Source organism: Nannospalax galili, unplaced genomic scaffold (genome assembly GCF_000622305.1).
Source record: "Nannospalax galili isolate Female #2095 unplaced genomic scaffold, S.galili_v1.0 scaffold259, whole genome shotgun sequence".
NCBI classification, from domain to species: domain Eukaryota; kingdom Metazoa; phylum Chordata; class Mammalia; order Rodentia; family Spalacidae; genus Nannospalax; species Nannospalax galili.
The window spans coordinates 2,732,587-2,746,807 of NW_008344750.1; the positions used below are offsets into that span (position 1 = coordinate 2,732,587).

Here is a 14,221-nt window from a genome sequence, read left to right on the forward strand (position 1 = left end):
GAAAATTGTAAAGCGATGACTGAGAAAGTGGAAGCCTGAGTCGCCGTCCAGGGTACCACCCTTGAACTTCAAGACGGTGGAATCCCGCAGCCCGCCAGACTGGCCTAAGACAAAGAGGGCAGGGCCACACCCTGCTGACTCGGGGCGGGATCTTATGAGGGCGTGGCCTCAGCCTGGCATCCCGGCAGCAGTTGGCGCCGGGGGCGGGGTCGGGCGGGGCTTCCTGTTTGCGCCTGCGCCTGTTTGCGCCTGCGGAATCGCCTTTTGACCCCGGATGTGCCTGCGCTGCGGGAGCTGTCACCGTGTCCGGCACCGGCGGCACATCGCGAGTGGTGGAGCCGCCGAGGTGAGTGCGTGTCCCGGCCCTGCCGAAGGAGCTCGAGTTGAGCCGGGTGGTGCTTCGGGCGTTCTCGGCACCCACAGTCCTCAGGCTCCACGGCGAGGCCGAGGCTTGCGCTGCCCCAGGGGCCGTGAGTTATCCCCACGAGACTTGGAGAACCAGAATCCGCAGCTCGGGTTTGAGTCTCCCAGAGTGACCTTGGACAAGCCCCGGTCTCATGTTCCCAGGCTTCAGTTTCCTTGGCGTTCATTCATTCGTTCAGCATATATTTGTTGAGCGCTTCCTTCGTGCCTGGTGTAGACCTCAGCACGGGATACAAACATCAAGACAAACCAAGCTCCTGCCCTCATGGAGCTTATAGTTAGTGGGAGGAGCCAGGCAGCGACAGGTGAATGCATAAGGCAATTAAAGATAGGCAGTAACAAGGAGTGTGAATACTCTAGACCTCTGAGAAGGTTTCCTAGGAGAGTAATGAAGTGATGGCAGTCAGAGAAACAGGAGAGCCCCGGAGAGGCTCACAAGCCATGTTATAACTGGTGAATGTTATCAAAGCTTCCGTCCTAAAGAAAACCCTTTAGGGTTCTTAGCATTTGACGTCTGCCCTGCCCAGCATGGGAGATAACAATGGTGTATGCTTGACTTTGTGTCCTTCTGCAACTTAAAAGTCCAGTCTTTGCTTAGTTATTATCTACCCATACTTGAAGTGAAAAACTCAAAAGCTCTTTTTTGTTCACCGTCCCTTAAGTCATTTCTGTTAAGTGCTGCATGAAACTTACGTATGCAGCAGACATGACACTTGAGTATTATTTGAATGGCAATTGAATGTTTGTTATTCTCATGAAGACTAAACTTTGTGAAGGACATGACCAGTTATTTACCAGCCTTAGTATTCTCTAGGCATCAATGCCTGCCACATAGTAGGTACTGAAGTGTCTGGAGCCAGGTGTGGTGGCACATACCTGTAATTCAAGCACTCAGAAGGCTGAGACAGAAGGATCAGGAGTTCAAAATACAAGCTACATGTCTGTCCTGTCTCAGAATTAAAAAATAAAAATTAGAGAAGAAGAGTCAGATGTGATGTAACTCATGGTACATACCTGTAATCCTAGGACTCAGGAGGCTAAGGAGGGGGATTGCTGGAATTAAGGGCCAGCCTATATAGCAAGACTTTCATAAATACATAAGTAAATAAATAAAAAATATTTTATAGGTAAAGTAAGTTAATGCCAAGAAAAGTACTTAGAAGAGCACATAATATCTAACAAGCATATTGCTATTGTTCTTGCCAGTCTGTCTTCATATCACCATGACTGGGCCTGACATCTGACATAGGGGACACCTGGTAACAAATGGCTGACTACATCCTGTTTATAAGTGCCCAAAAGATAACAGTTTCCTCCTCCTAGTCCTGTCTTGCCTTCATGTTGTCACTGGGACTATGCTGGCCTTTTAATGGCTTGTCTTTTGAGAGGCTTAGTTCAGTTCCATTCCATTTAACCAGCATATATATCCTTCCAGTTGTATTATAAAAAAGAGCACTAGCTGGGCGTGGTGTTGCATGCCTTTAGTCCCAGCAGGAGGATCTCTGAGTTCAAGGCCAGTCTGGTCTACAAAAAGACCAAAAAAATAAATAAATAAATAAATACACACACACACACACACACACACACACACACACACACTGGATGGGAACACAGGCTTCTGGCTTTGAGTACGTGTGTTCACATATATTTGGGTACAAGTACATATGTGGAGGTGAAAGGTCAACCTCAGGAGTTGTTCTCAGAAGTCGTGCACTTTTTTTTTTGTTTTTTGAGATAGGGTCTTTCATTGACCTAGAGCTTGCCTAATAGGCTAGTCTGGCTGGGCAGCAAGCCTCTGCCTCCCCAGTGCTAAGTTTAAAAGCATGCATCACTGCAACCAGCTTTTTTACATGGGTTCTAGGAACTGAACTCAGATCCTCATGCTTGAACAGCACTGAGCTGTATCCCAGCCCACTCTGTGGCTTTTTTATTTTATTCTTTCTATGCTTGGGATTGAACCCAGGGACTTGCATAGCACAAACTTTCCCACTGAGCTGTACCTAGCTCTTCAACTCCTGGCTCTGAATCCAGTTGGGGCCTCTGTGGAAGATAACTTGTTCTGACATATTTCTACGGAGTTCCTCTTCCTTCAGTTTGTCATACCCTCCTCTAAAGCTCGGAGAAGGTGTAAAAACTTTAAAAAAAATTGTTTTTGAGAGTTTCATACATGAGTGTTATCTTTGCATTATTTTCATTCCTCCCAGTCAAAGTTGTAAAATCTTAACACCCTCTACAAATGAAAGGCCCGTGATTCCAACCTCTGAAAGACCCAAGATCTAGTAAGAATTATAAAAAGAGTGTCCTAGCGGGTATGGTTATGTACACCACCTTTAATCCCAGCCCTTGGGAAGCAGAGGTAGGCAGATCTCTGTGAGTTCAAGGCCAGCCTGGTCTATATAGTTCTAGGCCAGCTGGGGCTATGGGGAGACCCTGTCTCAAAAAAGCCAAAAAACAAAACAAAACAAAAAACAGTGTCCTTGTGCTGGGAATGTAGCTCAGTGGTAGAGTGTTTGCCTAGCATTCATGAGGCTATGGATCCCCATCACAGCAAAGAAGCATTTTCATTGTCATTCATCAAACATTTGATGAGGTGTTATCTGCTAGGCCTATGCTGGTTATAGGAAAGGTAGTAAGAAAAAGAACCCTGGGCAGTGCCTTCATAGTGCCTACAGGCTCCTGAGTTCATAGAGCTAGAGCCATAATATGTGTGATATAGTAGACTGAAGGTATAGTTCAGTGATGGAAAATTTGCTAGCATGCTTGAGATTCTGGGTTCCATCCCCAGCACTATAAAAACAAGGAAAAGTGATCTAAGTGCTTTTAGCCAGTACTTCTTCTTAAAGTGGGTAGGAGTCATCTGGGAGGTATTTTACTCCATAGTTGAGAACTGCTTTAGGCAAAACCATCATTTTGGATCAGTAGATGCTTAACAGATCTTGGAGGCCCACATAGGAGGCCACTATGGCCAGCAGTTGATGCTGATGCTGGATCAGTCCCAGAGCAGGCCCTGCCCCTAGGAGTCTGTGTGTCTGCTCTCTTCTTCCCATCCATATTCCTTACAGGAGGGTCACGCAGCACAATGCCAGCTCTGCCCCTGGACCAACTCCAGATCACCCACAAAGACCTGAAGACAGGAAAGACGAGGACTTCACCAGCACTGGTGAGCCGATGCCTTGATGCTGTTCAGTCTGATAGGATCAATCTTACAATTTCAGAAGCAAAAAATAAATTCCTTATCTATTCCAAGAATGACCCAAGGGCCATGGTCGGTAATTCAATTGTTGAGACACTACTAGGGCCTTGCAAATCTAGTGTTGAAGTTTTCTAAGCAGCAGCCCAAATTTGAGCAGTTTCCATGTCAAATCCCCTTCTACCCAAAGCATTTAATTTCCTATCAGTCGAATGGCAGTTCTGATTTAGTCTAAGCTGGGCTAGAAATGGATGTAAAGCTAGGTTTGGTGATTGGACCTTTCGGGGGACAGGCTTTCCTGTAGGACTTTAAAAAAAAAAAAAATCAGCCGGGCATGGTGGCTCACGCCTTTAATCCCAGCACTTAGGAGGCAGAGGCAGGCCGATCTTTGTGAGTTCCAGGATAGCTGGAGCTACAGGAAGACCCTGTCTCAAAAAAGACAAAAAAAAAAAAAAAAAAAAAAAAAAAAAAAAATCTAAGCTGTTACTCATACTTCTGTGGGAACAGTGATTTCAGAGGTTGGGCAGGTCTTTTATTTCTCCTGGGACAAGTGCCACATACAGAGACTCAGACAAGGCTTGTGAGACTGAAAACTAAGGAGGCTGTGAATGTGCCAATTCCTAGCAGCAGAGAGAGATTAGAGCCATGGAGAGGTGCCAGGCTACTAAAGAGACAGACATGGAGACTTGAGTCCCTGCACCCACTTGTAGATTTCCCAAGAATATGAGCTTACTTACAAAAGGTGGGAGGAAATATTTTCTAGAGGTTTGAATAAAGTCATGGGAAATGGGAGCTGAGAGTACTTAGTGTGGGCCAGCCCATTCTAGTCACTCAGATTATCTTATTTAAGCTACATCACAGCCCTGTGAATGGATGTTTTTGATTGTTCCCCATTTTACAGATAGGAAACTGAGAGTTCAAGGTCACAGAACCAGGAAATCAGGAGAGCCAGAATGAAATTCTTGCCAGTCTGATCCCAGAATCCCATGCCCTTAACTGTTTTGCTGTAATGCTGCTTGTTTTCCTTTTCATAACATTTTTATACATGAAGGGCTTTTGTCAGAAAAGCTAGAACTATGCTGTTCAGTACAATAACCACCAAATAGATAATATACACCATATGTTGCTACTGCAGTGTGATTAGCACTTGAATTGTAGGCTGTGGAACTGGATTTATATTTAATATAAATGAAATGCCCCATATACGCACCCTACAGTGTTGGCCAGGCAGATGTAGAGCTGATGCAGTTCCACTCTTGAAGAATGTTCTGTTTGATAGTGCTGGTGGAGGCTTGAGTGGTTGAGTCTTGATTTTCCCCTCAGTCTTTCCCTGAGTACTGAGTGAACACCCAAGGTATTAGTTGTGGGCCCTGGGAGAGCAGAGAACTGGTCCTTTCCCTTAATGCCTGGCTTCTCAGTGACAAGCACACAGTAGGCTCCCTGGAAACATTTCAGCAAGTCAGGGACCACAGCCAGGCCTAGTGCCTGATGAGAGCTACAACAAAGAAAAAAACATATGGTACTGCCTTTGTGGGGTCCACAGCCTAGGACCAATAGCTTTTTAATAGTATGATGAGGTTATGATAGGAAGAATACTAGACTGCAACATGAATATAGAGCCAGGACTGCTAATTCAGACCATGGTTTGGGGTAGGGGAAGGAAGATCTTTGGCTAGTGGAAGGGACATACAGCCAGGGATGGAGTCCTGGAGGAGAGAGATTCCAAACTGGGTATTGAAGGGCAATGAGCTATACATGGACAGAGCAAAAAAAGGAAGGCCCTGACTGGAACCTCGGGATGCTGTGCTGGAGTCCTGAGGGAAATAATGATCAAAGACTTTGCATTAGTTTAATACATGTTTGGCAAGTTACTTAACCTCACTAAGCCTTGGAATCCAAAAAATGGCAATAATGGGCCAAGCTTGGTGGGGTGACTGTGAAGAGTAAAAGAAATATCTGTGAATTAGCACTGTGCCTGGCACAGAGTAAGTACTCAAACTTCATTTATGATGGTGATGACAGTAACGACAGTGGCAGCAGCATTGAGGGGCAGACTAGGTGGGAAAAGGGATAAGTGGAGGAAGACAAAGCTCTGATTGAAGAAAAAACTTGCTTATACTGAAGAACATTAACCTACAGGCTACAGAAAAGCTTCTGAAAGATTATCCTGAGATATGAACAGGGTTTTGTCTTTTGCATATTAACTTGGGGTACAAAGATCTCCGCCCAAGGAGCAGTCACTATAGTGCCTCTACAGTGATAGGTAGAGATAATTAATGTTTATTGAGTAGTTACTATTCAAGTAGCATGTACCTGAAGACCTGTAAGAAATAGTGTTGGGCCATTAGGGGTAAATGTGCTCTAGAAGGCAAGATTTGTGTAAGTAGAACCATCGAAGAACAATAAAAAAATTTTTTAAAAAAATGAGTTCTTATCAAGATATGGAGGTTTGATGGGCATTGAATGTTCTTTTAGCTTTTCAGAGCAGGAAGGCTATAAGCCTGGCTTATTGAAAAGTAGGATAAACTTGGGTAGGAGAGAATAATTGGGGCCTGCTACTGAAACCATCCATGGCCCCTCACTACCTGCAGAGTGAAGAGTTCCCTCTTACTGAACTTGGTATTCAAAGTCCTTCAAAGACCATGGCAGGATGTACCCATTTATTACCTTCATTCATTCCTTTGTCTAGCCAGTGAATATGTGTGGTGTCCTCTCAATGCCAAGCACTATCGTAAGAACTAGAAATGTGGTAGCAAGCAAGGTTCTGGGTGCCCCCAGCAACTAGTTAGGGAGACAGTAGAGATAAATGAGCTTAGCTTTAACTTGAGGATTCATTGAAGGATGGTAAACTATATGTACTTAAAGTCAACAATTTGATTGATTTTGACATTGGTAATATACCGATGAAACCATCACCACAGTTCAGATAATGAACATTTTCACTTCCACTAAAAGTTACTTTGTACCCTTCTATAATCCATGCCTTCTCTCCCTATCTCCAAGAGCAATTGATCATAAAAGTGCTTTTGATGCAAGTGGCACAGTCAGATAAGTACAATGCAGGTGCTGGATAGAGCCACAGTGAAGCCTAGTCCAGCTGAAGTGAGAGTCATGGACAATTCCTGAAAGAAGTGAGGCCAGAGCTGGGATCAGAATGACAAGCAGTGAGACCAGTATAATGCATATAGTCATAGGTCATATAGTTGGTCTGCAGTGTAAGCTTTGCCTCAGTTGCCTTCTTAACTCCATGATATTAGGAAAGTCCTGGACTCTACAGAGGCTTCATTTTCTCTTCTAAGATGGGGAGAATGCCATCTCCCTTTTAGTTGGTTATGGATTAAGTGGATTTAGGGTATATGACATGCCTACTCCACACCTGGCATAGTAAGTGGTGGTTTTTGTTGTCATTCTGTCACCTTCTAAGCCTATCTCCCAGTGCCCAGTTCTATCTGTGAGCTTTCTATGGCTGTTTTTTTATACCTTCCTAAAAATGCTTTCTTTCACCTAAAAATCCTTTTCCCCTGCCAAGTCTCAGCTTAGACGCTGCCTCTCCTGAGAAGCATCCTTTCTCCTCCAGAGGCTATTCATTCCCTCCTTGATTCCCATGACTTCTCAAGTTTGAGTTGTCACTTTCTCTGTTCAGGGTTCCCTTGGTGGCTTAGATGTGCATCTTCTCCTGTGAAGATGAACCTTGTGACTTGAAGAGAACTTGAGATCATAAGCTGAGACCTGCGGCATCTGTATGCTTTTATTCATATGCCCCCCCCATACCTGGTACAGTAGGAGTCCTGTAAATAGTGTCAATAGATAGAGCAGATTAGTACCTGGAATATCACTATATAAATGGTATTTGAATGGGAGAGGGTCCCAGAGACTCGTGCTAAATGACCATGACAGTCCTTATGGAACTTGCAGACTCCACATTTCTTGAAGTCCTAAGAGGTTCTTGAGGAGATTGACCCATTAGTCTTGATAGTTCTAGAGCCACTCTGGAGTGGGAGGCTGTAACTGATAGCAGCAGAGGCAGTATCTGGCCCTCCTCCTATTACAACTTCCTCCAGAGAAAGCTACCTTCATGTAGGCAGGGGTGAAAACTGAGCCCATCTTCTCTTCTTTATGATGAACAAAGTAGGGTTTGTTCATGGCATGGTCAGAGCCGGGAGAGATCTTGTGACTCTAAGCTGAGACCTGCAGCTACTTGATTAGATTTTTTTTTTTTTTTTTTTTTGGTCTTTTTGAGACAGGGTCTCCCTGTAGCCCCAGCTAGCCTGGAACTCACTATGTAGACCAGGCTGGCCTTGGACTCACAGAGATTTGCCTGCCTCTGCTTCCCATTGATTAGAATTTAAAAAAAAAATCGTGAGGTTATTTTTCTGGTTATATAAAAGGAAAAATAGACCCAAACAAATATTTCACATTGCTGTATTTTATTTTTTAATATTTTATTTATTTATTTTTATTATGTGTATGAGTGTATTGCCTGCATGTATGTAAGTACACCCATGTTGTGCAATGCCCACAAATGTCAAAGGAGGGCATTGAAGCCCCTGGAACTGGAGTTATGCATGGTTGTTGGCTGCCATGTGGGTGCTGGGAATCAAACCCAGTCCTCTGCGAGAGCAGCCAGTGCTCAGTGCTCTTAATCATTGAGCCATCTCTCCAGTCCCAACACATTGCTTTTTTTTTTTTTTTTTTTTTTCCTTAAGACAGGCTCTCCCTGTAGCCCCAGCTGGCCTGGAACTCACTATGTAGACCAGGCTGACCTTGAACACACAAAGATCCGCCTGCCTCTGCCTCCAATGCTGGGTCTGCTAGTATCCCCAGAAGATGGTGATTGGTTTTCTCTGGGAGGTCATGGGGACTAGGAGACCCACTTCTGTATCCTATTTCCCCTCCTTGTTCCCTTCCCTCTCCTCCTCCTCCTCCTCTTCCCCCCTCTTTCTTTCTTGGGGATTGAACCCAGGGCCTCACACATGCCAAGCCCTGCCACTGAGCTACATACACCCTCAACCCACATTTTAAGTATTTGAAAGAAAAGATGTTTGTTTGTCACTTGGATCATTTAAAAATTATTTTAAAATGCATGTTCATTATTTAAAAATTGGAAAATATATTCAAGCCACAATTCCTAAATCCCATGATAACCACTATTAGCCTTGAAAATTGTCCCCCTACCTCATTTTTAAAAATCTGTACCAACATATGAATATATAGATTTTTTAAAAAAAATACAGACCTGTTTAGAATTTTGTGTCCTTCTTTCTTTTCCTTTAACCTTTCCCCTTGTCATTAAAAATGCTACAAGAACATGACTTTTAACAACCGCCTTGTGTTCCCTGGGTGCAACCATGCCCCTTTTGTTAGATACACTTGGTTCTTTATAATTATAAGCTCCTCGGAGGGTCATTGGTTGGAACAGCCAAGTGCTGTCATTGCTGTGGGTTGGCAAATGGGCCCTCGCTGACTAACCTTTGCCACGTTAACACGTGGTTTTTGGATCCGTAGCACCCCGAGCAGAAGGCAGACCGGTATTTTGTGTTATACAAACCGCCCCCTAAAGACAACATTCCCGCCCTAGTGGAGGAGTACCTGGAACGCGCCAACTTCGTAGCCAATGACCTCGACTGGCTCCTGGCCTTGCCTCACGATAAATTCTGGTGCCAGGTAACATTCTATCAAAATTAACACTAAGACAAAGCACATGACATGCTGTTGGTTGGTTGCTATTGTTTTTTTCTCCCCTAGGAGATGCTTTTTTGTCTACTTCTTATCCTGGATCCCTAACAGCAAATTGCGGTTTGGATTGCTGTCTCATTTCACAAATCTTATTAATGTTTACACACCATCCGAGTGTCATTTTTAGAAACTTGTGTTTAGCCCTGGGCTCATTCGTACCTCCCTAGTCCCTTGGGGTTGGAATGTTTGCAGTAGGCCAGGGCTGATGGGCCATGAGACCCTGTGTAGTCTACCTACAAGCCTTTTGGGCCTCAAGGATCAATCTTGGCTCTCCTCTGTCACCTGGCTTAGGTTATCTTTGATGAGACCCTGCAGAAGTGCCTGGACTCCTACCTGCGCTATGTCCCCCGAAAGTTTGATGAGTGGGAGGCCCCAACCCCTGAGGTTGCTGACATGCAGAAGCACCTACACCGGAGTGTTTTCCTCACCTTCCTTCGCATGTCCACCCACAAGGAATCCAAAGTAAGCCTCTGATCCTGTGACAGGTCGTCACCTGCCACTGCCTAACACCCGACACCTCTGCCAGGCTCTCCACCCTTGGGAAAGAAAGCTCTACAAGTGTCGAGTTTCCTCTTTGTCTCCCCTCTTTATTCCTATCATTTGGGAAAAAAATCTGTGCCACCTTCCTTATCCTCTAATCCACCAGCCTGTCTGAAGTATACCCAGTGTTTTCATCAGTGGGAGCTGAGAGCCCTTATCAGTTAATGCGTCACCATGTCTTTACTCATGTGTCAGAGTAACAATGTTGATCTGACTTTTTAAAGGACTCATATAAGGAGGCTTTTGTTTTTGGTTTTATTTTTTGACAAGGTCTCCCTAGTCCCAGCCTGCCTGGAAGTCACTATGTGGACCAGGCTGGCTTTGATCTCATAGAGATCTGCCTGCCTCTGCCTCCCAAGGCTAGTATTAAAGGTATGCACCACCATGCCTGGCAAGCAGGCTCTTTTAAGATTTATTTTTTATTAGTGTCTGTGTGTGTGTATATATGTATGCATGTGTGGGAGTGCCTGTTGAGACCAGAAGAGGTTTTGAGATCCCTTGGAAATGTAGTTAACTGTGTTGTGAGCCACCCAGTGTGGGTGCTGGGAACTGAACTCAGGTCCTCTGCAAGAACAGCCAATGCTCCTGACTGCTGAGCTATTTCTCCAGTCCCTCATGCATGCACTTATTTATTTATTTTTATTTGGGGGGGTCTTTTTGAGATAGGATCTTCCTGTACCCCCAGCTGGCCTGGCACTAACTATGTAGACCAGGCTGGCTTTGATCTCACAGGGATATACCTACCTCTGCCTCCCAAGTGCTGAAACTAAAGACATGTGCTACCATACCCAGCATGTGCACTTTTCAAAAATCCTTACTGGCTCAGTGGTAGAGCACTTGCCTGGCATGAGTGAGGGTTCATCCTAATACTGAAAAAAAATCATTGATTATTTTCTTATTTAAAAAATAAATAATGTTGTCTTTAATAATTCAAACATTACAGAAATATTAGAAAGATAATAAATGTCACAAAAATCCTGTCATAAAGTCACTACCTTTTCTAAAAATTACGTTTATTTATATCTGTGTGTATGTGTGGGCACAGGAGTCAGAGGACAACTTGCAGGAGTTGGTTGTTTCCTTTCACCTTGTGGTTCCTGGGGATCAATCTTGGGTTGTCAGGCTTAAGTGCCTTACCCACTGAACCATCTTTTATTTTAATACTTTTTATTTATTATTTTTATTTTATGTGTATGTGTGTATTGTCTGCATGTAGGTAAGTGCACCCGTGTCGTGCAGTGCCCACGGAGAACAGAAGAGGCTGTCGGATCCCCTGGAACTGGAGTTATGGATGGTTGTTAGCCACCTTGTGATACTGGGAATCAAACCTGGGTCCTCTGCACAAGCAGTCAGTGCTCTTAACTGCTGAGCCATCTTGCCAGCACTCAAAGTTATTACGGTTAATGTTCATGTTCCTTCAGGGAATTTTTAATTTTTTTAAGATTTATTTTTATCATTTTAAATTATGTATGTATATGTCTGTATGTGGGTGTGTGTAATGAGCGCAAGTGCCTGTGGAGGCTAGAGACTTCAGGTCCCCCTGGAGCTGGAGTTACAGGCAGTTGTGGGCTAAGAACCCATTTGGGTGCTGGAATTTGAACTCTGGTTCTCTGCAAAAACAGCAAGTATTCATGCCAGATGTTGTGGTCCACACCTTTAATCCTAGCACTGGGAGGCAGAGGCAAGACCAAAAAAAAAAAAAAAAGAAACAAGAAGTATTCTTAACCAATGAGCCATCCCTCCAGCCCTTCCTTCAGGGAATTTGTATCCCTTGGTAGAGAAGAGAGAATGAATTTTGTATCTTGTGGTTGGGGGTATAGTTGAGTGCTACAGTGCTTGTCTAGCATACACAGGCCCTAGATATGATCCCTGGCAGCACAATAAAAAATTATCTTACTCTGTTGGACTGTTTGTCTGTTTGAAGGTAGAATCTTCCCTGTGTAGTCCAGGCCAACCTTCAATTCACCATCCTCCTACCTCAGCCTTTAAATACTGATATTACAGGGCTGGAGAGATGGCTCATTGGTTAAGAGCACTGACTGCTCGGGTTCAATTCCCAGAACCCACATGGTGGCTACAAACCGTTCTTAACTCCAGTTCCAGGGGAATCCGAAGCCCTCTTCTGACCTCCACAGCATTGCACAACATGAGTGCAGTCACACACATGCAGGCAATACACTCGGACACATAAAATAAAAATAACAAAATATTTTTTTTTAAATACTGATATTACAAGCATTCACCAACACGCCCAGTGGATCTTAATTTTTGGGGGGTGTCTTTTTGAGACAGGGTCTCCCTGAAGCCCCAGCTGTCCTGGAACTCGCTATGTAGACCAAGCTGGCCTTGAACTCACAGAGATCTGCCTGCCTCTGCCTCCCAAGTGCTGGAATTAAAGGCGTGCACCACCATGCCCGGCTTAATTTTTAAATTATATTTTAATTATAATTAAATTTCAAATATATGCATATACTTATGTAAAAGCACAGAATAGTGAATCTTATGTCTCTTATCTTGAAGCTTGAATACTTATCAGCATTTTGCTAGCCTTGTTTAATCTCTTTCAAAGTTTTCTTATTTTCTTAGAGTATTTCTTTTTAATTTTATTTATTATTTTTATTTAATGTGTATGTGTGTATTGCCTGCAGGTAGGTAAGTGCACCCGTGTCGTGAAATGTCCTCGGAGGTCAGAAGAGGCTGTTGGATCCCCTGGGCTGGAGTTACGGACAGTTGTTAGCTCCCATATGGGTGCTGGGATTCGAACCTGGGTCTTCTGCAAGAACAACCAGTGTTCTTAACCGCTGAGCCATCTCTCCAGACCCATTTTCTTAGCATATTTTTATGTAATTCCAGACATCATGCTGATTTAACCATAAATATTTCAAAACAAACCTCCAGCTGACTCACTATGTGTTTTTGCTTCTGTTTACATGAAAATGGGGAATCTCTATTGCTCAGGGTCTGTTCATAAGGCTCGGACAAATTCACAGTATGGGCATGCCATCATTGATTATCCTGTTCCCAGCTGATGGCCATCAAGGTTGTTTCTAAAGAATTTGCTATTATTGGGGCTAGAGAAATGGCTCAGCGGTTAAGAACACTGATTAGTCTTGCAAAGACGGGGGTTTGAATCCCACATGGCAGCTAACAACCGCCTGTAACTCCAGTTCCAGGGGATTTGACACGTTCTTCTGACCTCCAAGGGCATTGTAGGACACAGGATGCACTTACATGCAGGCATAACACACTCAGCTGGGCGTGGTGGCACATACCTTTAATCCCAGCATTCAGGAGGCAGAAGCAGGGGGATCTCTGTGAGTTCAAGGCCAGCCTGGTCTACATAGTGAATTCCAGGATAGCTGGGGCTACAGGGAAACCCTGTCTCAAAAAGGACAAAGATACATAAATAACACTTATACACATAAAATAAAAATAAATTTTTTTTTTGGTCTTTTTGAGACAGGGTCTCCCTGTAGCCCCAGCTGTCCTGGAACTCACTATGTAGACCAGGCTGGCCTTGAACTCATAGAGATCCGTCTGCCTCTGCCTCCCCAGTGCTGGGATTAAAGGTGTAGAATTTGCTATTTCTGCACACTCAGAAAGCCTCCACCCTTTCTCTGCCTTTTTCCCTTAGGATCACTTCATTTCTCCCTCTGCATTTGGAGATATTCTCTACAATAACTTCCTCTTTGACATCCCAAAGATCCTGGACCTCTGTGTGCTCTTTGGAAAAGGCAATTCACTGCTACTCCAGAAAATGATAGGTACGTAAGATGAAAGTGGTACACAGAGATGGCCCCCTCATGTCAAATCAGAGGTCACAAAGGCTAGTTCTTAGCCTAAGGGGGTAGCAGGGAAAGTGGTGCTGGGGAATTATTTCATAGATGCATGAGTATCATAAAGATGTAACTGGGTGCAGAGACAAAAACAAAGCAGAAATGTGCCAGACAGTGAGTACCTGAAGAATCTGCACTTGGGCTAGGCATGGTGGTGCATGCCTTTAATTGTAGCACTTGGGAGGCAGAGGGAGGTGGATCTCTGTGAGCTCCAGGCCAGCTGGGGCTACAAGAAAAACCTGTCCTAAAAAAAAGAATCTACACTCAGGAAGCTAAGGCAAGAGGGTTGCAAGAAGTTTGAGGCCAGCTTGGGCTACAAAGTGAGTTCTCTGTCAGCCTGGACTATTCAGACCCTGCCTAAAAGAACAGGAACAGCAGCTGAGCATGGTGGTGCACACCTTTAATTTCAGCACTTGGGAGGCAGGTGGATCTCTGTGAGTTCCATGCCAGCCTGGTCTACATAGCGAGTTCCAGGCCAGCTGGGGCTATAGGGAGA

The 14,221-nt window shown here is 44.3% G+C and overlaps 1 protein-coding gene across 3 annotated transcripts in view; it reads left to right on the forward strand.

Annotated features, from left to right (window-relative positions):
• The first annotated feature begins 247 nt into the window (after positions 1-247).
• Ascc2 (activating signal cointegrator 1 complex subunit 2) overlaps positions 248-14,221 on the forward strand; it is a 47,889-nt gene continuing 33,915 nt past the window's right edge. The window contains exons 1-5 of one of the 3 annotated variants that reach the window (XM_008841073.3): positions 248-346; positions 3,486-3,583; positions 9,119-9,277; positions 9,641-9,811; positions 13,524-13,653. In XM_008841073.3, the coding sequence (XP_008839295.1) occupies positions 3,503-3,583; positions 9,119-9,277; positions 9,641-9,811; positions 13,524-13,653 (541 nt within the window). In that variant the 5' untranslated portion in view covers positions 248-346; positions 3,486-3,502. The remainder of the gene's footprint in view (positions 347-3,485; positions 3,584-9,118; positions 9,278-9,640; positions 9,812-13,523; positions 13,654-14,221) is intronic. The other 2 variants (XM_008841074.3, XM_029567312.1) reach the window with 2 other exon arrangements.